Raw genomic sequence first — 25,344 nt, 5'->3', positions numbered from 1 at the left:
ATAAATTAATATAAAATTCTATTTTATATATAATAATCATATAAATTAACTGTTTGTTTATTTAATTAATTAATAGTTTAAATAATATATATTTAAAATAGTAAAAAAATTATAATTAAAAAATATATAAGAATAAAAATTTGATTTATTAGAATTTTTATAAAATTTATTTTAGAATTTTAAAGATTTTTTTAGAATTTTTAAAATAGTAAAAATAATTTTAGAATATTATTTAATGAAATTTTTTTTTTTTTAATTTTAAATATATTTTTTTATATTTTATTAGGATAATTTAATTAGGATTTGTGAAAGCCTCTTTAACATATCACAATTAAGTGGGAATGGGAATTGTTTTATTTATTTAAGTTGCAAAATTAAATTTTGCACAGTACCCCGTGGCTTCGTCGAAGCCACGACTCACCCGTGACACCGCGACTCAACCGCGACGCCGCAACCCATCTGACGCCCCGCAGATGCCTCCAACGGCGCCGAAGGCGTCCGACGGCATCCGGCGATGCTTCCGGCGCCGCCGGAAGCGTCCCGTGACACTTTCGGAGCCGCCAAAAACATCGCGTCCCGATGCCTCCGTAGCCCCCGACCTTGTTGGTGCCCCGCGACGCTTCCGGAGGCACGGGAAGATTCTGGCGACAATGTACATGCTGTCGCACGACGACGAGCGATGCACGATGCCGACGAAATCTTCCCTAGGTTGGTGCCGGTTTCAGTGCGCGGGCGGAACGGTAAGTTTCGCCTGTTCCGCCCGGCACGGAACGAAATTTTGAAGCTTGAGTCTAAGCCAATTTTAGGCTCACGTGTTTTAATTTATATATTTGTATAAAGGCCAGGTACCAAAATCAGGCCATGAAAGTTGACATAATAGTTATATTATCTTAGAGGTTGAATTGAAAGTATCACATGCCAAACAGTTTGTCATACTTCCTGAGGCCTTATATACAAACTCAGTAAAAGGTTTAGGCCTAAACCGCATTCCTTTTTTTTATTCTTTCCTATCTGTTCCCTGCATGAATATGCCATCAAACCAGCACACAGCCATGCTTGAGTTAGGAATTATAGCACATGAGCGTACTTAATAGAGCCTCTCAAATCATTTTCTAGCAGACTACCTAAAAGTAGCAAAGCATATAGACCTCGTTGACAATAAAAGCAATTGTGACTAAATATTACGGTTAATTGCATTACCGGAACCGTTCATCTGCAAGACACATTCATCAAAAAACATTGTTCTACAAACTAACTTGAGAATGTCCATAATTTAGATCCATTAATTATCACATTTCTTGATAATTATCATAATGGCAAGCTAGTTTAACTCAAAATTTATTGGCAACCGCATGTCACCTACTAAGCACCATCCTATCATGCTTCATGAAGTTCCAAAAAACAATACTTGGAAATATATTTTTGTAAAATACGACAACAAAATAATAATTAAAAATAAGATTATTTGATAAATAATCTTATCGTAATTTTTAGGAATTTTTAGAAATTTTCTGGGATTTAATTGGAGCCTGTACGACATATTTAGAGGGGATGCACTTGTGGGCTTGAGAAAAACCTGTTTGAAATACTCAAATATGAGAGTTGATTGAGGAATAAACTTAGGTTTTGATTTACCGAATCCTAAGTTCTAAATATAAATATCTTCTCCCCTAAGCTCTCGGCGCCAAACCCCTTGCCCGTGCCCTAGCTTCCCTTCCCCCGCGGCGCCGATCTTCCCCTTTTCCTCCTCACCGCCGCCCGACGCCGCTCCCCCCTCCTCCACCGAGCCTCTTCCTCTCCCATCCTCTCCCGATGCCGCCCGAACCCCTCTCCCACTCGCGATCCACCGCACCCCAGCCGGCGATTTCCTTCCCCCTCTCGAGTTTCCGGACGTCGCTAGTCTCCTTCCTCACGCGAGCGAGCCACAGCCGCCAACCTCTCCTCCTTGGTCGAATCCTCCTCCTCGAACCTTCATGCGGCGCCGCCCAAAATCCATCGCCGATCCTCTTCTCCCCCGAGCCCTCGCCACAGCAGCCGCCAACCTCCTCTCCGAGCTGTGCCCTAATTGATCCGGCAGGTAGAATTTCCCTCTTGTAGGTATGGGTTTCGGGAAAAGGGATAGGAGTAGGCATATGCATGGTTGTCTTTGATGAAGTTCTAGTTCTTTATGAAGGTTTTGTGTTGGTTTTCGGTTTCGGATCTGGGGAAGGTCGCAATTACTTCTTTTCCAATGGTGTTTCATTCTTCTATAATGGATTTTAATTGCTAGAACAGATTTAAGAGCTTGAAATCAGGTGTGGGATTTGAGCCTTGTTATCTTGTGTTGACTGTGGCATTTTTGTACAGATTTGTGGTAATTAGAATGACTAATCGTCCAGTAGGGGTCTTTTGTGTTGGTTGTGGTTTCCTGGACAGATTCGTAGCGGATAGAATGGATTTTTCATTGTGTTATTATTTCTTGTATTGACAGTGGAATTTCCTGGACAGATTCGTAGCGGATAAAATGGATTTTTCATTGTGTTATTATTGACAGATTCGTAGCGGATAAAATGGATTTTTCATTGTGTTATTATTTCTTGTATTGACAGTGGAATTTCCTGGACAGATTCGTAGCGGATAAAATGGATTTTCATTGTGTTATTATTTCTTGTATTGACAGTGGAATTTTCGGACAGATTAGAAGGAAAAGGTTTAGGTGTGGTAGTGGATGTTTCATTTTCTCCTTAGGGTGCTTAGAGGTCTTCACTGTTCGCTTCTGGTACTTTGATGTTTTTCATTGATACCCTATGATATATGGCAAGTATATGCATTACTTGGAGTTTGAATTGCTGCCGAGTTTGTTTCTTTTGATGTTTCTTGGTCTTCTTGGCAGATTGGGTATTCATAGCTTGAATTTGATGAAGTCTTTTATATTGGCAGATTTCCTTTATTTCCTTTATATATAAAGAATTATGGATTGAATTGAGTCAGCGGTGAGCTTGTGGTCTGATCTAGTAGGTTGAAGTATGAACCCAATATGGTTTTTCTTTGCTCTTGGTATTGGCTTTTGAAAAGTAGTTGGGAATTTTGATAGATTTGGGTCAATCGAGGTTCATAGTTGGATTAGGGTTTTTCCCTAATTAAGTTGGGTTTAGGTTTAGCTAGTGTCGTTTATGAAATTAGCTAAATTGTACATCACGTGATTTGCAGGACGTTGATTGAAGACGGTTGACACAATGTACATATAAAGGCGGGTACTTCTTGCTTTGTTTTCTTTTAATACTTTGACCTTAGTGCATGAATTATATTAGATAAGGACTGTTTACCTTGACTCCACTCTTACTTTTCTGCGCTTGATACTTCCACGCAATCTTTGAGAAATTCGTTCCATATCTATATAGTCTCTTGTTGTTGTCCATGATCAGTAGCAGATACTAGATACCATGTTTGTATGCTTTGACTGTTGCTTATTATATTGAGCATGCTAGCTTCATGTAGCATACCTGTTTCTGCTTATATATATATGATGACTGTTGCATTGTTCGCATCCTGTCATGGCATGCATGTCAACGACCAATTCTCCCTTGCGGTCGAGAGAGTCGTTAAAAAGGGGTCGCATCCTCGGCCACTCAAGAGAGTGGTAGCTGGAGCTGATGCCGCTTGTCCTGTCGTGCTGCACTCGGCCACTCATGGAGAGTGGTAGCTGGAGTTACGAGCAGCAGGGGCCCCGTCGCAGATGTAGCTAGTTAGCTACTATGCAACTGTCCCCTCGGCCACTCGTGTGAGTGGTAGCTGGAGTGGTGTACAGTCTGTCACTGACCCGGCCTCTCGACCATACAGGGGTCATGGTGCAGAGAGGTGGGCGGAAGTGACCATCCGTGCATACGCTGTTGTTATTATATTTGCTTTGGCTGCTGCTGTCTATATATGCTGTTATTGCTTACTTACTGCTGTTGTTCACATATGCTGATATGCTTACTTGTGTTGAGATATATTCTCATGGTAGATGTTTAGTCATTGGAAATTTGTATATACCTTGCTTATTACCTCTGTAGTATGAGCAGTACTGTAGTAGATTAGTACCAGTTCTGACCTACTATACCTAGCCTAGGATATGGTTTCAGGTATGAGCATTTATTTTGGTTCTATTGTAGTATCTGCTATTCTTCTTATGAGGTTGTATACTATTGACACTCTCTACTTACATATTATGTTCATACACTATCTCTTTCCTTACCCGCTGAGTTCCAATACTCACTACCCCACAAAATAATTTTCTTTCGCCATGTAACAGATAGATGAGTAATGGATGCTTGGAGAGATGCCGGCTGCCAGTCCTGGGTCCTACGTCACACTCGAGGATAGTTTTCGTTTTGGTTTTGTTATCGTTTGGGGTGGTATATTGATTTTGTGTATTTTGTTTTTCAATAAGTCAATGTGATTTTTGGGTCAAGTCTGTAATGACAGGTATTTTTGTTAGTGTCGTTGTTAGTTTTACATTCATATCGCTTTATGTCTTCCGCTGCTGTGTGTTTACGTACAGTCGTGTAGGCTTATTAAACTGTGTGGTTGTATTTATTTTGTTCCAGCCGAGTGGGCTGATGATATAAACTGCGTGGTTGTGTTTATTTCATTTTTGTCCAGCCGGGTAGGCTGAGTATATTAAACTGCGTGTCATGTTGTTTATATTTTGTATATATATTCCAGTCGAGTGTGGCTGAGATATATTTTGTATATAATAATGCTTCAGATTGTCACCCGGGGAGATGCTGTCGAAATTTCTTCGGACAGGGACTCCTCTGGGGCGTGACAATTTTAGTGACAGTTTTAGAGAAACAAATTAAATTGATCAACTAATAGTCTAATACAGCTTTGGGAATTCTCTCATAATAGAATATGAATATGAATCAAGGTTAAAAATTTCATGCCAAAGTTTCAATTTATCACCAAAACGATATAGTTTTCATACCGTATTGTGTCGTACCAATATAGTTTCAATACTTTTTAATATAAAATATATTAATTAAAAAATAATTTTATTAATATTTATTGCTAGAAATGCTTATTATTATAGTATATTTGAGATAATGAATGTTGAGTTTAAATTTTGATATTATCTTATATTTGAGATCATGAATGTTGAGTTTAAATTTTGATATTATCTTATGAGATATTTAATACTTTATTAAATCTTTTGCAACAACTATTTGTTACATATATAAATTTAAAATCTATATTTTTATTATTACTGCACATAATAAAGTAGTTTTAATTACAACTTTATTGTAGAGGTATCAAGTCCAAGACCTTGTATTTATACCGGTCATAATCTCCATTTTCAACATATTTAGATATATTTTGATGATTTTAAGATTTTATTATAATATATTTATATAAATTTTCTATTGTATAGTAAAATGATAAATGGATAATAATTGATATATTGAGCAGTGTTTTTAAAAGCACCCTAGGCACTCGACGGCCGGCAACTGCACCGGAAAGGTGTTGGGCGGTCAACCTAGCCGGTTGGGCCGCCTAGGTGGCACTGGGCGCCGATGGTCGTCGCTGGGCGCTGCATCACAGGACACGGAACGCGTCCACCACTGCCGGACGCGTTCCTGAACATGTCCGCCACTGCCAGACGCGTTCCCGAACGCATCCATCGCAGCCAGACCCGTCGTTGGAAGCTTCCAACGGCACTAGAAGCCTCCGACGAAGCTTCGGTGCCACCGGAAGCTTCCAATGACAGGTCCGGCGGCGGCGGACGCGTCCTGCGCGTCGTTCAACGTTCGCAATTTTTCTTTTTTTCTTTTTTCTTTTTTTTTTAATTTTTAATTATTTATTTAATTAAACAATTCCTCACTTAAATAGGGAAATTCCAATAGGCTTTTATACCCCTAATTAAATTATCCCAACAAACTAAATAAAAAATATATTTAAAATTTAAATCTTTTTATAAATTTATTAATTATTTATATTCTAATAATATTATATTTAAAATTTAAAAATTAGGATTAACTATTATTAATTAATTTATAATATTTTAGGTATAAATTAAAAAATTCTAATAAATCTTATTAATCCATATAAATCATATTTATATTCATAATTTTATATTTAAAATTTTAAAAAATCTTAATAAATTTTATTAATTATTTATATTCTAATAATATTATATTTAAAATTTAAAAATTCAAAGAACTATTATTAATTAATTTATATTTTGATATTTTATATTTAAAATTAAAAAATTCTAATAAATCTTATTAATCCGAGGAATATGCCTAGCGGCGCCTAATCCCCGCCTAGACGGCCTAGGCGCTGGTCTAACGCCCGATTAGCGCCTAATGAATTTTAGAAACTTGATATTGAGTATATATATATTATAATCCTTAAATGATGACTTTAACTCTCGAACTCCATTAACTTCATTAAAGTTACAACATATGATATTTTCTAAATATCAAATTTTATCTTATTTAAAAATTTATACTTTAAATAATTTAAAAAAACTAAAAAAAATAATTAATTTAATTTAATTAATATTTTAAAAATTAGGATTGAGTCAAAGTAGATTTAGATTAATTGGAGTCCACCAAATAGACATGGTAATTAGGATCAAATAGGTTTAAATTGAATTTAATTTATTTTGATAAATTAAAATTAAGCAAAATTTATATAAAGAATAATTTAATTTAATCAAAATAGTATTTAGAAATTATATTATATTTAATTTTTTTCTATCTTTCCTAACAATACGTCATTTTAAAGAGGTATTTTTTTCCCCTCTATCCTTAAAAATGTATTATTTATTTTTCTCCCTGAATTTTTATATTTATCCTTGTGGATGGGTGGAGAGAAAGAAATTAATAGAGCAAAAAGACTTTTTCTAATCTTTTAATTTAAAAAAAGAAGGGGAAAAGAAATAAAAATTAAAAAAATAATAATTAAATAAATAAATAATCAATTAAAAATAAAATATGAAAAAGAAAAGAAAAATACTGAGACCAGCCACAGCAAAAGAGGCTCTACCCTGTGTCCATCGGCAAGTGGAATGGTAAATTCCACCTATGCCAACCTGGCATAAAATTTTACACCATGATGCTAATATACATTAATCACAAAAAACCATATCAAAATGAAAGAAAATATATCATATGAGTATGTTTCAAGGCAACTAATAAATTCTACTGTTCAACTAGTTTAATTGGCAAGAGTGAAAGGTGCAAGGGGTAGAGGAAGATCAAAGGAAACATTAGTTAATGTAGTTAAAGAATAATTGAATATTAGTAGTGCTAGAACCTTAAATAAAACTCGGACAATATGTTCAAGAGAATATGTACTTGGTTTGGACTTACATGACTTGATAATGGTAATGAATAACATAAACCAAAATGTCATCTAGACAAAATTTCTAGAATACAACTACAAGAAGCCATGAATCTAAGCCCTAAGTTAGGAGTCAATTGAAGTTAATTAAATTAACTCTATTATAGTTAGAAGTTAGATTGAAATTAATTAAACCCTACGTCACTACCTTCGCCCACGACATGTTCTGCTGCCAGAGACGGCGAGGCACACGAGGCATTCGCGATGGCCATGGGGCTCACGCAACGCCTTCGCGACAGCCTCGGGGCCCAACCGACGCTTCTGCGGTTGCTCATAAAACCATGCTCGCTGCTCATAAAACCTCCTATTCTATTAATTTGATCGAGCAATAGAGATTAGAGGATTAGGAGTTGTTTCCATCCATAGTGAAAAGTTTAACAACAACCAATCCTTTACCCACTAAGTGGGATCGGTTTTGTCCCTAGCATATCCTCATCTATATTGAAATGAATTTTATTATAATCTATCATTGTTAACAAGTTTTTTGGTCTTCTCTTCCTCAATTAATGTGTGTATTTGTCATGATCTTACATTGCCTAATTGAGTAAGAAATAAAGTTTAAATGTAAAGTTGATTCAAGCACTCAGAAATGTAGATTATTCTGTTAAAAAGTGGATAATAACCTAGAATACAATGCAGGATTAATGACACCAAGTACGTAGAAAGAGAACAGTTTTAACAATTGTTTAGGGTTTTAGGCTTAATTCAAATTTAGTAGAATCCTAATTGTGAAAATGTTGTCAATAACTAATATAAAATTTAAAATAATTACATAGAATTTCCAACTTACCTGACTGGAAAACAAGAAGCTTTCCTCCTGTAGGTTTAAGTGCCAAGAATCCAGCCTAACAAAATAACTCTCAAACATCAAGTTCAGATAAAGGCCAGTTATACAAGAATCTTGTTTAATTAGTAGGTTAGTTGCAGACGACTTGGAAACTTAAGTGGAGGTTGTCTTAAAATTCCTGCCACCCAATAAGAAGATAAAGACAAAGGCCGACAAGTTGAGTTTAATATTACCTTGACTGCAGCACCGAATGCAGAATCAGCAACCTTATTATTTTCAAACAGACTTGGGATGCTCTCTAGTAACTGTTCAAAACTTTGACGGCACTGAATTTTCAGAAAGATTAATGTACATTAAGCCAGATATAAAGTAGAAATATTTAGACACCAAGACCAAAGAAATATAAAATCATTCGCTAAGGTACACAAAAAAGATGAAAGTTTGGCTAACCTCGGTAAGGGGAACCACTACATCAGTATGAAGAGGTGTATAAACATCATGAACATCTGGCACAATGAGCATCAAAGGCTGCAGTTAACAAGATCAACAGTATTAAAGGTTAGAATGCACAAGGCATTTCTCAATAAGGGAGCCCACGTGGTTGAGTAAAAAAAGGTGATAATACAATAAGAAGGATTATTAAAAAGTTTGATAAGCTGTAGAAAACTATGACAAATCAATCCATTGCCAAAATATACTACCAAGATCATGGCAACAAATACCAGTCCTGTCAGAATTCCAGAGTTGTAGATTTAATAACTTGTAATCTCACTTTTAATTAGTAAAAATAAAATAAAATTTTCACAAATTTCCTCAATATTTCAGTTCACCATGGTTGTGAAATTCTAAGAAACTACAGAGTATGCTAATGTGACCAGCAACTAATTATTGGGGCAGAAAAATAAGGCAGGCTGACGAACTCAAAATTGCACATTCAAATTGAATTACATGGAATAGGTACAGTAAAAGAATATGATACAAGCATCATAACTTCACCAATAGTTCAAGCTAAATCAACTGAATCTAAGTCCATTTAGAATAATCACTTTGAGTCACAAGTTGATTAGAACTAAATCATCTAGAATAGTTTGAATTTTTTGAGTATGTTTTAATCAACATAAAACATAAGCAAATGTTATATATGGATCGTTGTTCCTCGAAAAGAACATATTGCATCATCTGACTACAATGTCTCGGTAAGGACTACAACATCCTCATAAGAACTTGAGTGTAGTATTAAACATGCAAGAATTCTCACACCGTAAATTAGATAAGACAATACCAATTGTTGTTAGATTTAGAACATGAAACTTTGGCACAATAATGAAGGTAGTAGATAAGATGGAGAAAAATTAATAGTTTGTATTTACAAAAGAAAATGAATAGGAGAGAAAGTAAAGATGATAAAGAACCCAGGTTTTAAGTGATGATACACATGAAAGAGTAAAACAAGAAATAAAATAGATATTGTTTTAGATCATTCGTTAAGGAATGAAGTAGTAGTAGTTAAGAAGAGAAAGGATTATAACTCTCAAGATAGTAGTAACAAAAAAAACTATTAATGTAATTAGCATATATGTACCTCAAGTTGAATTAGATGAAGATACCAAACATAAATTTTGGAAAGATATAAATGAGGTAGTACAAAAAATGGAGACAAACGAGATAATTGTAATAGGAGAAAATTCAAATAAATATATAGGAGTAAGAAATGAAAAACATAACAAGGTGTGTAGGGGTTATGATTTTGGAACAATAAATGAAGAAGGAAAAGTTATATTGGATTTTGTGATAGCATATGAACTAATAAACTCCGCCCATGATGACCGGTCATGGCCGGTCCCAAGCCCGGATAAAGAAGGAGGGTTGCGTTAAGTTGCCAGCCAGCGTCAAACTATGGCAAATATTTCATGAATGAATCCATTAAACTATTGTGCTAATGCTAGGTTGTTCCCCGGAAGGAACGTGTTACAGGGTCCAACGTCTCGACAAGGACCGCTACATCTCCAGAACTCGGGTGTAGTGATAAATATGCAAGAGTTTGCGTTACAGGGTCCGACTGTAACGTCTCAGCAAGGACCGCTATATCTCCATGAGAACTTGAGTGTAGTGTTAAATAGGCAAGAGTTCTCACACCATAGGTTAGATAAGAATAAATATGATAGGAAAACTAATAATCTAAGATTTGGAATATGAAAAAAAGGAACTCTCACTGGTAAATCAATGGAGGTAGTAGATATGATGATTAGGAGAAAAATTAATATTTTATGTGTACAAGAGACAAAATAGACAGGTGAGAAGGCAAAGATGATAGAGAACTCGGGTTTTAAGTTATAATACACTGGAAAGAGTAAAGCAAGAAATGGAGTGGGTATTATTGTAGATAGTTTGTTAAAGAATGAAGTTGTAGAAGTAGTTAGAAAAGGGGATAGAATTATAGCCCTTAAGATAATAGTGGTGAAAGAAACTATGAACATAATTAGCGTATATGCACCACAAGTAGGATTAGATGAAGCTACCAAATCAAGGTTTTGGGAGGACTTAGATGAAATATTACAAAATATTCCACCAAATGAAAGGATTTTAATAGGAGGTGATCTAAATGGGCATGTCGGAGTGAAAAATGAGGAATATGAGAGAGTACATGGGAGTTATGGGTTTGGAACGAGGAATGAGGAAGGGAAAACTATATTAGATTTTGCGATAGCATATGACCTTATATTAGCTAATACGTTTTTTAAGAAAAGAGAAGAACACTTAGTCACATTCAAAAGTGGGAATAATAAATCGCATATTGACTTTTTTATGGTTAGGAAGAAGGATAGAAAGATTTGTAAAGATTGCAAAGTCATCCTTAACTACCCAACATAGGGTAGTAGTGTTGGATATACCCACAAACATATTAGATAGAAATAAAATATACTTATATTAGCTAATGCGTGGTTTAAGAAAAGAGAAGAATATTTAGTCACGTTCAAAAGTAGGAATGATAAATCACAAATTGACTTTCTTATGGTTAGGAAGCAAGATAGAAAGATTTGTAAAGATTGCTAAGAGTGTACTCGGTGAGTAAAAAGGACATGGACCACTAAGTAAAGAATCTTGGTGGTGGAATGAGAAAGTAAGAGAAAGTGAAGGAAAAACAAATAGCTTATAAGGAATTATATATTTGTAAGAATGAGGAAAACTTAAAAAAATATACAATAGCCAAGAAAGAAACTAAGAGAGTAGTGAATAAAGCAAAGCATGAAATTTTTGAACGATTATATCAAAAATTGGATACAAAAGAAGGGGGAAAAGACATTTATAGAATAGCTAAAGTGAGAGAAAGAAAAACAAGAGATCTTAGCCAAATAAAATGTATTAAAGATGAATGTAATAGGGTATTAGTAAACGATGGAGAAACAAAAGAGCAGTGGAAGAGGTATTTTCATCAACTTTTTAATGAAGGTTTAGGTGACCAACTTAACTTAGGTAATTTAATTAGGTCAAATGAGCATAAAAATTTTAATTTTTATCGTATAATTCAAACTTCAAAAGCAAAACAAACTTTAAATGAGATGCACAATGGAAAAACCGTTGGACCAGATGATATTCCGATAGAGGTATGGAAGTGCTTAGGGAAACAAGGTATTGAATGACTTACAAAATTATTTAACATGATATTGAAAACGAAAAAAAAATGTCTGATCAATGGAGGATAAGTACTTTAGTTCCCTTATATAAGAATAAGGGAGACGTACAAAATTGTGCAAACTATAGAGGTATTAAACTAATGAGTCATACTATGAAACTTTGGAAAAAAGTAATAGAAAAAAGATTAAGAAAGGAGACCACAGTGACAGAAAATCAATTTGGATTCATGCCTGGAAGGTCAACAATAGAAGCTATACATCTTCTTAGACAATTAATTGAAAAATATTGGGAGCAAAAACAAGATCTACAGGTATTCATTAACTTAGAAAAGGGTATGATAGAGTCCCAAGAGAAATTATATGGAGAATTTTAGAAAAAGAGGTGTTAGCGTAATATATATTGAACTAATTAAGGATATGTATATAGGATGTAACGACCAGAGTAAAGACTTCAAGTAGATTAAGTTATATCAATGAGCAATTCTAAGTCCCTATCTTTTACATTAATTATGGACGAACTCATCTGACACATTCAAGACATGACCATGGTGTATGTTGTTTTATATTATTTTGGTAGATGAGACACGTGAAGGAGTAAATGCTAAACTTGAATCTTGGAGGAAACACTGTAAGGAAAAGGTTTTAAGCTTAGTAGATTAAAGACAATATATGGAATTTAAGTTTAGCAATATAGTAGAATGAAACAATTGTTAAGATAGGAGAGGACGAGTTGCCTGGAACCGATAGATTTAAATATTTAGGATCATTTTTACAAAATGATGGAGGGATTGAGAGAGATGTCTTACATAGAATACAAGTAGGATAGGTGAAATGGAGGGGAGCGTCGAGTGTTTTATGTGACCGTAAAGTACCTCTTAAACTTAAAGGTAAGTTCTATAAAATCGTAGTTAAACCTGCTATGTTATATGGAGCTGAATGTTGGGCTATGACTCGAGCACATGAGCAGAAAATGAGAGCTGCAGAGATGAGGATGTTAAGGTGGATGTGTGGACATACGAGGATGGACAAAATAAGAAATGAGAGCATTAGAGAGAAAGTAGGAGTTGCATCTATTGAGGAAAAACTCAGAGAGACACGTATAAGATGGTATGGACATGTACTTAGACGACCAATAAATGCTCCAGTTAGGCGATGTGAAACTATGATAAACATGCATATAAAACGAGGAAGAGGAAGACCAAAAAAGACTTGGTTAGCAACAATAAAACAAGATAAAATTTATTTAAATATAGATGATGATATAATAGGAGATAGAGCTCAATGGCGTAAAAGGATTCATACAGCCGACCCCACCTAGTGGGAAAAGGCTTGGTTGTTGTTGTTGTTGTATATGAACTAATAATAGCTAATACGTTTTTCAGGAAGGGAGAACATGTGCTACATTCAAAAGTAAATATAATAAATCGCAAACCGATTTCATTATAGTCAGAAAGAGAGAGAGAAAGAGAAATAAAAATATATATATATATAACGATTGTAAGGTCATCCCCTAAGAAAATTTAACGCCTAACATAGGTTAATGATGTTAAATACGCGCCTCAAACATGTTACTAGTACAAGTAAAACGTACATGGCTCCTAAAATCAAGTGCTGGAAGTTAAACAATCAGAAGCAAATTATCTTCAAGAAGAAGGTAGGAACACAAGTATAAGGAGAAATTGATGATGACTCAAATATGGCGTGGCATAAGTATCGAATTTGAAAACGGTGGTCAAGAACTTATTTGCCAAGTCAGAGGATGAGCACCACCAAATAAAGAATCATGTGGCGGAATGAAGAAGTACAAGCAAAAGTAATAAAACGTATTAGCCTATAAGTTACTATATACTAATAAGAACAGTGAAATTTTTTAAAAAGTGTGCAGTCAAAAAAGAAGAAAACAATGAATCTAGCCTTTATACGCTTGTATCAATAATTTTATACAAAAGAAGGGAAAAGAGACATTTATTAAATAACTAAAGTGAGATAGAAGAAAACAAGGGATCTTATCCAAATAAGATGCATTAAAAATGAATTCAATAGGGTACTACCATTTATTAGAGAATTTAAATTTCAAAAGTAGAACAGACATTAAATGGGATGCAAAATAAAAAAGAGGTTGGATTGGATGATATTTCAATAAAGGCATAAAAGTGCCTAGAGAAGAAAGAAGGATATTGAATGGCTTATGAAGTGCTTCAAAGAAATATGTGATTAGTCAACAGTAAATACTCTAGTCCCTTGTAAAAAAACAAAGATGTACAAAATGGTAAGAAATATGGGGGCCTTGAGCTAATGAGCCATATCATACACTTTGGGAAATTCTCTAGTCTCCTTTATATAAAAACAAAGGAGATGTACAAAATTATGAGAAATATAAGGGCATTAAGCTAATGAGTCATACCATAAAATTTTAAAGAGAGCAATAGAAAAAAGATTAAGGAGACTAAGGTAACTAAAAATTAATTTAGATTAATACCAAAAAGTCGATGATAAAAGTTAGAACTTCCCAAAAACTAATTGAAAAGTATTGAGAAAATAAGCAAAGCTTACACATGGTATATATTAACCTAGAAAAAACTTATGACAAAGTTCCAAGAGAAATTATGGAGAATTTTAAAAAATATATGTATTAATGTAGTGTATATGAAATAATTAAGGATGTGTACAAGGATGTAATGACAAGAGTGAAAATTCCAAACAGATTAACCGAAGTGTTTCTTATAAAAATTGGATTACATCAAAGATCAGGTATAATTCCATATCCTTTTACGATAGATATGAATGAAGTCAATGAACATATTCAAGACGTAATATCATGGTGTATATTGTTTGTAAATGATATTGTTTTGATTGATGAGACACTTAACAGAATCAATGCTAAGCTCGAATCTTGGCGGAAATGACTCAAAGTAAAAGGTTTTAGGATTAGTAAGAATAAAAACAGAATATATGAAATTTAAATTTAATAGCAGTACACGGATTAGTAAAATAAAAATAGAATATATGAAATTTAAATTTAATAGTAGTACACAGAGCAAGTCATTTGTTAAGATAGAAGATTGTAAGAGCTTTAAGTATCTAAGTTCATTTTTGTAAAGGGATGCGGGATAGTTGAAATGAAGGAGAGTGTCAAATATTCTATGTGATCATAATCCTTTAAATCTTAAAGGAAAGTTTTATACAATAACATTATAACAATCAGACCTATTATGTTATGTGAAGTTGAATGTAGAGTTTGAATTAAGCATGTGAGCAAAAGATAACAGTCGCAGAGATGATATTAAAGTAGATGTGCAGACGTACAAGAATGGACAGATAAAAAATACGAATATTAAAGAGGAAGTTAGAATTGCATCTATTGATGGAAAACTATGAGTGAGAAGTTTAAAATGGTATGAACATAAATTAGGCGACCAATAAATGCCCTAATAGGCAATATGAGGTCATAACAAATATGCACATTAATTAAGAAAGAGAAAGGCCAAAGAAAACTTGATTAGCAACGATAAAACATAATAAAATTCAATTAAATATAGATGATATAATAGAGGATCGAGACCAATAGCATAAGAGGATCCATATAGTCAATTCCACTCAGTGAATTAAAGGCTTAGTTATTGTTGATATATGTTTTAGCTAGTAAAATAAGATCTACCTTTTAAAGTTTTCATTAAACTCCGACCTAGTTGTTTAATTAATTAAGGAAGTTAAAGTGCAACTTATCAAACATTTATTTCATTAATATGTAGACTATTAAAGGAACAAACTTTTATTTGTTTTAGTGGTATGCCATTATAAGTTCTGAGTGTAACAAAGATCTTGCATGTCGATTTGTTGACACACTGTACAAGGCAAGTAGCTTAATGCAGACCTAGTGGAGTGGGGAGAAGGCATGGAATTCTCTAATGTAGAAGAAAAAATAGGAAAAAATTAAGAAGGAAAATAGGAGACAAGGGAGATGTGAAAGATTCCATAGGTTGTAATTATCACCATTTTTTCATTCCTCCTAGATGTAGGGTTGACTTAGGCTTATCTTCTTTCCTCTAATTGCTCTCCTTTCATAAATTCTTCTCATTCTCTATTTCTCTATCAGAGTGTTGACTAGCTTCACTTATCATGGTCCATTCTACTCATCTAGGTGTCATTGAGAATGGCACTAAACCATGCGCCTACATTAAGATTGTAATTGGTTTCATTGAGTATAATCGTGCATACATGTAATTCATCTCCCCTCTCAAAGATTGGGTCTTTTTACTTTGCAAATCATCCTCATTGATTCACCCCTCATTTTCATAAATGGATAACTTTTGCCACTCATGTCTTTAACTAATTCCCCTAACAATTGATTCCCTCCAATCTCCTATATTCCAACACTAGCTTTTAAGGATTCAATTTTTTTTTCAAGTCTATGGCATGGGCAAAACTTCTCATTCCGCCACCAACAAACATGTAAAACAGGATCAAGACGATGAAACCCCACCCAATGATGTCTTGTAATGGCAAGAGACTCCAAAGACAACCACTCCACAGACTCCAAAGACGCACGCAACCACTCCGAAGACCCTACTTGACCTCATCGCCAACAGAAGCATTCTATAGGTTCCTTATGGTGTTTGCAATAAATGTTTCTTGTGTCTTCTTCCTTTCTTTCCGTTGCCGCCTCCATAGGTGTCAGCTTCAACATAACTCCAACACCAACACTTAGCATGGGCGGCATCTTAAGTTGGTTAAGGACCAAACCCCGACTCATCTCAAGATTTCAAACCTTAGAAGCTTCCTATCCTTCCAATCCCCAACATGGAAGTTTTCACCCCTAATTATAGACTTCTCTTGTCCTAGCCACTGAGCAACATTTTTTTTTGTCTTATTGAACATGAGACAATTTTCCATTCAAGATGTGAACAGCAAAGTTAAACTACTCCCAATAGTCTATCGAAATTTAAATGTTGTCGAAAGGCCTCCGGATCTAGCTTCCTTACCACTAGACCAAGCAACTATCAATAACCAAACAAGCTTTTGGAGCAACACCTTAGAAATGTCGACATCCTCCAAAATAAGATTTAGTTATCCAATCCCTTGGTTTCCACTTCCTGAAAGGTAATCAATAGAAAACAAGATAAAATTGAACTGGAAATAGGTTTTTATTTGCAGAAACAAGATAGTATAGACATGCCCAGTGTTAAAAGAGATAATAGGAATATCCATGTAGAATCAAAGATCAAGTACCAGTGTCGAAACCAGTTTTGGCCCTATAGCAGAATGATTGCATATCAGTGCTAAACTTGTGCCAGCACACCTTGTGAGCAAGCAAAGGTCAACCATGCTGATCTAGCACTAATACTGGTGAAGTTGATTCAATGGTAATTAAGAAGTGGAAAGGAGTTAGAGGGCACCAATTGTCTCTGCTGCTTGTTACCTTGATTTGCTAGAAAATAAGCTAATTGTCCTTCCAGAGTCAAACCTTCCTCTATCCTCCCCATTGAAATCCTCGTTGGAAAATCAGCAATGACATAGGTGGTGTCTAATGTGATGTGTTCCATCATCCTGGTGCATCTCAGTGTGGGAGCAAAAAACATTGGGCAAGCCATCACCAAAACTTAAACCAAGGTTAAGTATATAGAGTAATACTCTCAAATGAGCTATCACTCATTAGGTTTCATAAAACAGACCTATATATCTCAATTTATCGCCTCATATTTTGATCAAAGAAAATTTGCACCTAGGTTAGATTTTTTCCCCTAAAATCCCGTCAGGGGGAAGATCGATGGTTTGATCTGAAAGTATAACCTCCACACCTTCCTACCTCTCTCGCACATTCTGTACTTATTAGCCAATTCTAACCTAGGTGCAGGCCAATTCTATGAAAACCATAAAATGCCATCTGCAATGTCCCTTGTTGCAGGCCCAGGTACTAAAGTCACATGAAGGGTTGCATCACTTACTATGAGAACCACCAAGCATGCCTGATTTCAACAATTAATTTAGACTTCCTACAATTCCTGGTTAGCCTGTAGTGATAACCAAGCATCTCGAATTGCTCAGATACAAGGGAGAAAGCCTTCAAGATCACTTCCAAATAATTATTGATGGCACCTTCACTCAAACCCCTCATTATCCCCTTATTTCTGCAAAAAAAGTCATACACTGACCCTGAGCGCCCCCCCAAGGCCGGCCCCATAGAGAAGTAAATCAGGAAATCAAGCAGGCATCACATGGGAGGGTATTTTATGTCGTCTTCGCCAGGAACCTCACTATCTCCTTATAAATTCATTGTTAATGGTTCTTCCTACCCTTTTCCCATATTGCATTCTCCACTTACCGAGCCCGCCCTTGATGACCCTTCCATGTACATGGCAAACTCACCCCTCTAAGTCGATATCTTGTCACAATCACTAAATACAATATCCATGTCGCATCTTTAGCTTAAGATTAAGGCATTTACAAATATCTATTCTCTATATTTTTTTTTTGCAATTACCTCCCTATCCATAGCCAGTAGCCACCAGAAGCTACATTTAGTCTTCTTCTTAAGAGCCACTCAACTATTTTCACCTTATCCCTAAATATAATACCCTTATTCTCAAGGCACCTGCATCACTTGTGACTCGCACAACCCAACCTAGACAAAGTCTATATTAGGGTGTAGATCCAAGGCAACAAAAAGAAGTTGGTTTGAAAAGACAAAAAAGAGGCAGTAGGTTTGCAAAAAAGGAGCAAAAGAGGCAATAGATTTGCAATAAAGGAGCAAAAGAGGCAATAGATTTGCAAAAGAGCAGCCGTGGATTTGAAGGAAAGAATAAGTTTTAAAAAGAAATAAAAGGATATAACAAAAACAAAAAACAGAAGTTGTCAAACCTAGGAAAAATATGAATTCAAAATAGAGAGTAAGAGATTACACATTTAACATGTTTATCTTTTACAATTTTCATCACATCTTCTCTCTTCTTTTTACCTAAAGTTGGTGTACCACTAGATTCTTTATTGCACCAGCCACTTTCTCATGCCATTCATCTTTTTATATTAGAAATTCTCTCTTCCAAATCTCTCTTATCTCAAAGTCAATATAAAACTTAAACTTCTTGATAATTTTATCAAAGCAAATCATCACAAACTTACTCCCCTACAGGCATTTACCCTTATATCAAAACATTAACTCAAGATTTGAAATTTAGAGTAGAGTCATGCAGAAGTTTAGTGTTTAATTGGGACAATACTATTTTGACGTATGGTTTAGAGGTGGAAGGAGGAAGAAGATAAAAAAGAAATATACATATATATCATGCCACGAGGTGTTGAATCTTGATATGACATGATACTTATCAACATATTGACAATGGCATAGAAGACATTATTTGTGCCAAATACTAACACAGTACAAGATTTCAAGCCATGCATTAATCTAATTATTTTGTGTGCAACACTTTTATCCCTATTTGATGTAATTTAAGAGAAAAGTTATTCATTGCTCCTCTTCCAAGAATACCATTTTTTTTTCTTCCAAACAGATATTTTGATAACTTCTTGTCTTTCAGAGATACAGAGTTTTGTTCAGTTTCTCTCTAGATATTAGCAGCTAGTTTATGTTATAATGGTAGATATTGGAACCTTAGTCCATATGCTTTCTTTGTGACCTATTAAAATCTTTTTTTCCATCACTGCAAAGTTAAGCTTTTGTAAGTAGATTATACACAAGAACTCTAAAGATCAATCAACATTTTCATTTGAAGGTGTTCTTCAGTATAATTTTCTTAACCATTCAAAGTGAAGATATTGCAAGATATGGAAGTTCACAAAACTATAAACAGTGAAGTGGTTTGGAAAAAAAAAAGAATAAAATATCTATTATTCATCAAGTTCAACCATCATCTATTACAAAGATTGGGCACTGTTGCATCGTGAATATCTACAGTGAACAACAATTGCATCTTTATTACCATAGTCTAGTGTATTATCATACATTTTATCACTTTGAAATTTTATTTTATATTTCATTAAACAAATTTAACATGGATCAATATATAAACAAATTTTATGGGAGAGTAAGAATTAACAGCTAGATGTGTTCTAGGTTTAGGGCATATTTCCAAAGGGTAGAAAAATTGTTTTAAGGAGAGAATGAGGTAGAGGAAAAAGTTTATAGGGAAAGAAATTTAAGATTTCCCTAGTTGGTGTTTCCTGTGGAGGAAGAAAACCAGTACGGAAAAGTGTTATACAGTTATAAGGAAACTTTACCTAGTGAGATTAATTTTGTAAAAACCTTTAAAAAACAGTTCCACAAAAAAAGAAATCCATTTTGATATTTTTTTTCCCAAAGTGAAACTGAAGCATTCCCACCCGAATTGATGCTTTCCATCTGATTTGGTGGAAATAATTTTGGCGAAGGAGATTTCTTCCCTCCTTGTTTCTTTCTCTCATTCTACTTATAACCTCGTAGGAAACTAAGGCAACAGTAGGTCCCACCACACATTTACCTCACATTGTAACTTTCCTCTCTTCCTTCCACGGTAGGAAGAATATCCTTTAGTTCATATAAGGTACTAGTCATCAAGTATTATATTGTGGAGTCTTCTATATGTGTACTGGTTCTCTTTTTTATAATATAATATACTTGTATTCTCTCCCAGCCCAGAATTCAAACTAATATCTTCTAATAATTTTCTTTGTGAAGGTTTAATGGTCTTTTCAAATAGAGTCAGTCTCTTAGATTTCACATTACTAGGTATCTAACTGAAACAAGTTTCAAGCCAAGTTGGAGTAAGTTGGGATGCTTTTAATTAAGCCATTCTGATCATGCCAATCCACTTGAGTAGTTTGATAACCTTCAAAAACTCATTGTAGCATTTAGGACGGGTAAAAATAAGTCGGATTCTATTCAGTAAATATTAAAATTTTAAATCATAGCTGCATGACCTAACAATCAATACTAGTTCAACCCCCTATTACAAGACTACTTCCTGACTTCTTCCTAACATGTTGGACTACACATGTTATGGTACAAGCCCTTGACTGCATATTCCAGGAACTTATGACTTTGAACCAAGGTTATTGAATCGAGACTCGAATCATGAATCATTTGATGATTTTGCAAATTGTGAATCGTAAAATTCATGTTAACTATGAATAATTTAGAAATAATTATACCATACTAAAATTTGTATGAATATCCTATGTGCCACCATAATATCATTAATAAACTAACACCAATGAAGTGTAAGTGGAAGAAGACATAACCATTCATAAGAACTTGCATCTATTTAACATCCTCTAAGAAGAAACGATACTATTGTCTATTGAGGATGAGGGCCGGGAGGCCTCCTGTCTAAGACATGAAGAAGCCATTGAAGCAGCAACCTCTGACAAAGTAGTTTGCTATCAAAGATGTCCGCAGATCAACCTCAATTGCTGAAGGACGAGTCAAACCCTTTTTTGATTGAAGGTGCAGGTCCAGAAAGAAACTGGTGAAGCAACATTTTCTACAGAAGTGACATGCTGGTGCACGACGTCTGCTAAGGACAATGCCAGAAGACAAAGAAGACGCCATCGAAAAAGACACTAACGAAAAAAAACAGACAACCATGAGGAAGACATGAAGGGAAGGAAGACGCTAATGGTCATCCATCGAAGACAAAATATGAAGAGGGAGTTTTTTAACCCTAAATTTACCTAACATGCTTAACCAGAGTAAGCGGAAAAAAAACCAATTCTAAGAAGTGGAAATTGCAAATTTCAAACTGAATTGGTCTGATCCAAATTGCACAAACAAAACAAAAAGAGGAGTTTTTTAACCCTAAATTTATCTCATATTTTTAATTAGAGTAAGTCAAATTAACCCAATTCTAGGAAAGGGGATAATTTTTAAACTGAATCAGTCTGACTTGAATAATATAGGACCAATTTTTGATCGATTCCAATTCAACTATGGGTTTTCAATCAAATTGTCTCTGAATTGAATCAAATCAGACGATTCAAACTGCAAATCATCTGATTATGATAACCATGCTTTGAACTGATAAATCATGGAATCTTGTGCGGGCTTAGTTAATCATGCTAAATCAACATTTATTCACATGATTAGCATAAGAAAATCCATGTCGGTCCATTTTGCCAAAATCATGAATTCTGCCAACTTAATGTGTTTTATAAAAAGGCTAGTTATGCATTCATGATCTCCCATAGTTTCAACTTATATTACCCTCTGAAAAACGTGTTGGATAAATTTCAGCACAGCTGATACTATTTAAGAGGTTATTCAATTAGCTCAAAAAAGAGAATAAGTCCTTGTTCAAAAGCTGGAGAAATATACAATTCATGAAGCAAATGCTTGCATAAATAGAGAGCTATTGACCACATACCTGCTGCGAGGCTCGTCTCAGATTGTAAAAATGAATACTGCAATCAAAAGTTGCAATACCGACCATTGTCCTTGGACCATCCTGTGAAGAAGCAAGCATGCTTAAGAAGCTAATCAACCATCAAACAATATGAATGCAAATAAAAAAAATCTGGGATGACTGATTCGCTTCTATTGGCCCCATGAAAGTTTTGAAAACCAATTCAGGTAGAAGTAGTCAGGCATATATATATATATATATATTAATCTCAATGCTTTTCACACATTTGTGGTCCAAAATTGTAAATATAGTAAGGGCATAAATTCACGTACATTATAATGATAATTCCTACAATATATGTGACAGTCTTATACGATTATAATAATAGTAAGTAGTTGTACAAGACAACATTATATACATCCTATCCATTATCACAACAAAGGGTATTAATCATCTATCAAAAAGTCAACAAGTAACAATAACAAAACAAATCGTATTTCATATTGCAATCAGGAAATCACATAACATAAGTATATAAACATATAATCAAATGGAGGAATATGGTGGGGTTGAATAATTAGGATTCTATTCAAGTTAACTAGTTAGATAAACAAACTATTTTTTTAATGAAGTCACCTAGACAAGTGTTCTAGATTGCTTAGGCAAGGCACCCAAGTCGGTAGTCAAGATGTCAAAGACTGGTTCATGAAACACATGCCTCGAAAATACCATTTAATCAAAGATTGGTCCCCATCCACTTCCACCTAGGTGGCCACCTAGACTACTTTCTAGAACTATGGATCATATAATCATAACCTATATCATAGTTTAAAATTTTGAATCGTGTCGGTCGACATTGACAAAAATTATCATTTCGTCAATCGATCGACACTAGCACCACAAGTAAAGGACTCGCGGCAGCACGCGGAGTCCGCAGGAAGCCGCACAAAGGTCGTGTGAGGTCAAGGTAAGGCCAAGAGAAGGCTGCACTAAGGTTACGAAGGCCCAGAGGCCACGAGGAGGCCTCACAGAAGGCCTAGACCTTGCGGTTAGGCAAAGCCTTCAAGAGACCTCGCGGTCTCCCAGGAAAACTGAGTGTTTTTTTCCATTCTTTCTTATTTTAATTTTTTTAATTGATTAATTTTTTTAATTATTAATTCTTTTTTCTTTAATTTTTTTATTTTTTATTTATATTTTTACATTCAAAAATCAAAATTTTTTCATTATTAATTTCTTTCTCTCCATCCATTCATCCATCCACAAAGATAACTATAAAAATTAATAAAAAAATAATTTTTTAAGGATAGAGAAAAAAAACCTAATGATAGAAAAAAAAATATATAATATAATTTCTAAATACTTCAACAATTAAATTAAATTATTCTATATATAAATTTAGTTTAATTTTTAATATATTAAAATAAATTAAATTTAATTAAATTTAAACATATTTGATCCTAATTATCATGTCTACTTAGGTGCACTTCAATTAATCATAAATTGACTTTTACTCAATCCTAATTTTTAAAATATTAATTTAATTATTTTTTATTTTTTAAAATTGTTTAAGATATAAATAGTAGGGTAACGCTGTGTACAATCGATCCTTCCCTGCGACCCCGCATGGCGGGAACTTCGTGCACAGGTTGTTGTTTTTTATTCTAGATATAATTTTAAATAAGATAAAATTTGGTATTTAAAATTTTTTGTATATTCTAACTTTTATAATGTTGATAGAGATTGAGAATTAAAATCATCCTTCAAGATTATAATATATATACACTAAATATATAATTTATACAACACTTTTATGTATTCTCAAAATAAAAAAATTACATTAATCCATAAATAATTTGAAGTTTTCAAATAAATATAACATAATTAATCCTTAAATTCATCAAAATATATCTAAAGATGTCTAAACCAAAGATAATGACCATTATAAATGCAAGGTCTCGGACTTGATACCTCTACAATGAAACTTAAAACCGAAGATCAATCTTCATCACCATTGTAAATACAAATTCTTAGACTTGATACCTCTCCAATAAAATTATAATTAAAACTATTTAATTATGTGTAATATAAATAAAAATATAAATTTTAAATTTATACATTCAACAAGTAGTTGTTGTAAAAGATTCAATAAGCATCAAATATTTCATAACATAATATAAAACTAATAAACATTGAACATCTTAAATATAATTTAATAATAGCATTTATAGCAATTAAATATTAGTAAAAATATTTTTAATTAATATATTTTATATTTTAAAAAATACTAAACTATATCAACACGGCACGGATATGTCACCAAAACTATATAGTTCCTATCGTACCAAAACTCTGGCACGGATCGAAAGTTTAAACTATTGGATCAAATTAAAAGCATATAAAAGGGATGCCAAATTAAAATGTTCTAGGAATAAAATAAAGATAGATCAATAAAAAATAAAATAAAATCATAAAACAAACGAGGTTCTTGTCTATGGTGGAAAGCCCTCAAGGTAAATTTTATGTTCTACTGCCATGTCATTGTGATTATAGAGGATGCATATTTGTTGAAGATCGACCGATACAACAAACAATACAAATACCTACTTATCTGTTTCATTTTATGAAAAAAAAAACAAGTGTATTAAAATCAAGTGTCACCTATATTTGATGAAAATTTGAAGTTTGAGATTCATTGGTTACACTCATGAATAAAATAATTAAAGTATTATGGTGAAAATTTTCACTTAATTATATCTAAGATTAACAATCAAAGTTTTTATCCCACTAAGTGGGATCGGCTATATGGATCCTTCTATGCCGACTTAATCCCCTACTACATCATAATCTATATTAAATGAATTCTATCATATTTAATCATTGTTAACCAAATCTTCTTTGGTCTCTCTTCCTCTATTAATGTGTTTATTTGTCATGTTCTTACATGGCCTAACAGGAACATATGTGGCATCTAAGTATGTGTTCATATCATCTTAAATGTCTCTCCGAATTTTTCCTCAATAAGTGCAACCTCAATTTTCTCTTTAATATTTTCATTTCTTATCTATCCATTCTCATGTCTACATATTCAATTGAACATTCTTATGTCTGCAACTCTCATCTTTTGCTTGTATGCTGACTTCATAGCCTAACATTCAATATCATATGTTTCATAGCCTAACACATAATTCATATAACATAGCAAGTATAATCATCATTTAAT

General features: G+C 33.7%; 1 protein-coding gene across 2 annotated transcripts in view; it reads right to left on the bottom strand.

Annotated features, from left to right (window-relative positions):
- The window catches only part of LOC121969801 (protein transport protein Sec24-like At4g32640), an 83,366-nt gene that overhangs the window by 39,119 nt on the left and 18,903 nt on the right, over positions 1–25,344 (bottom strand). For both annotated transcript variants that reach the window (XM_042520055.1, XM_042520056.1), the window contains exons 8-11: positions 22,146–22,226; positions 8,606–8,683; positions 8,389–8,481; positions 8,159–8,213 (exon numbers count right to left, since the gene is read on the bottom strand). In XM_042520055.1, the coding sequence (XP_042375989.1) occupies positions 8,159–8,213; positions 8,389–8,481; positions 8,606–8,683; positions 22,146–22,226 (307 nt within the window). The remainder of the gene's footprint in view (positions 1–8,158; positions 8,214–8,388; positions 8,482–8,605; positions 8,684–22,145; positions 22,227–25,344) is intronic.

The sequence above is a fragment of the Zingiber officinale genome, chromosome 4A (genome assembly GCF_018446385.1).
Source record: "Zingiber officinale cultivar Zhangliang chromosome 4A, Zo_v1.1, whole genome shotgun sequence".
Taxonomy (NCBI): domain Eukaryota; kingdom Viridiplantae; phylum Streptophyta; class Magnoliopsida; order Zingiberales; family Zingiberaceae; genus Zingiber; species Zingiber officinale.
The sequence above is the reverse complement of the archived record's forward strand: the minus strand, read 5'-3'. Positions and strand labels throughout refer to the sequence as shown.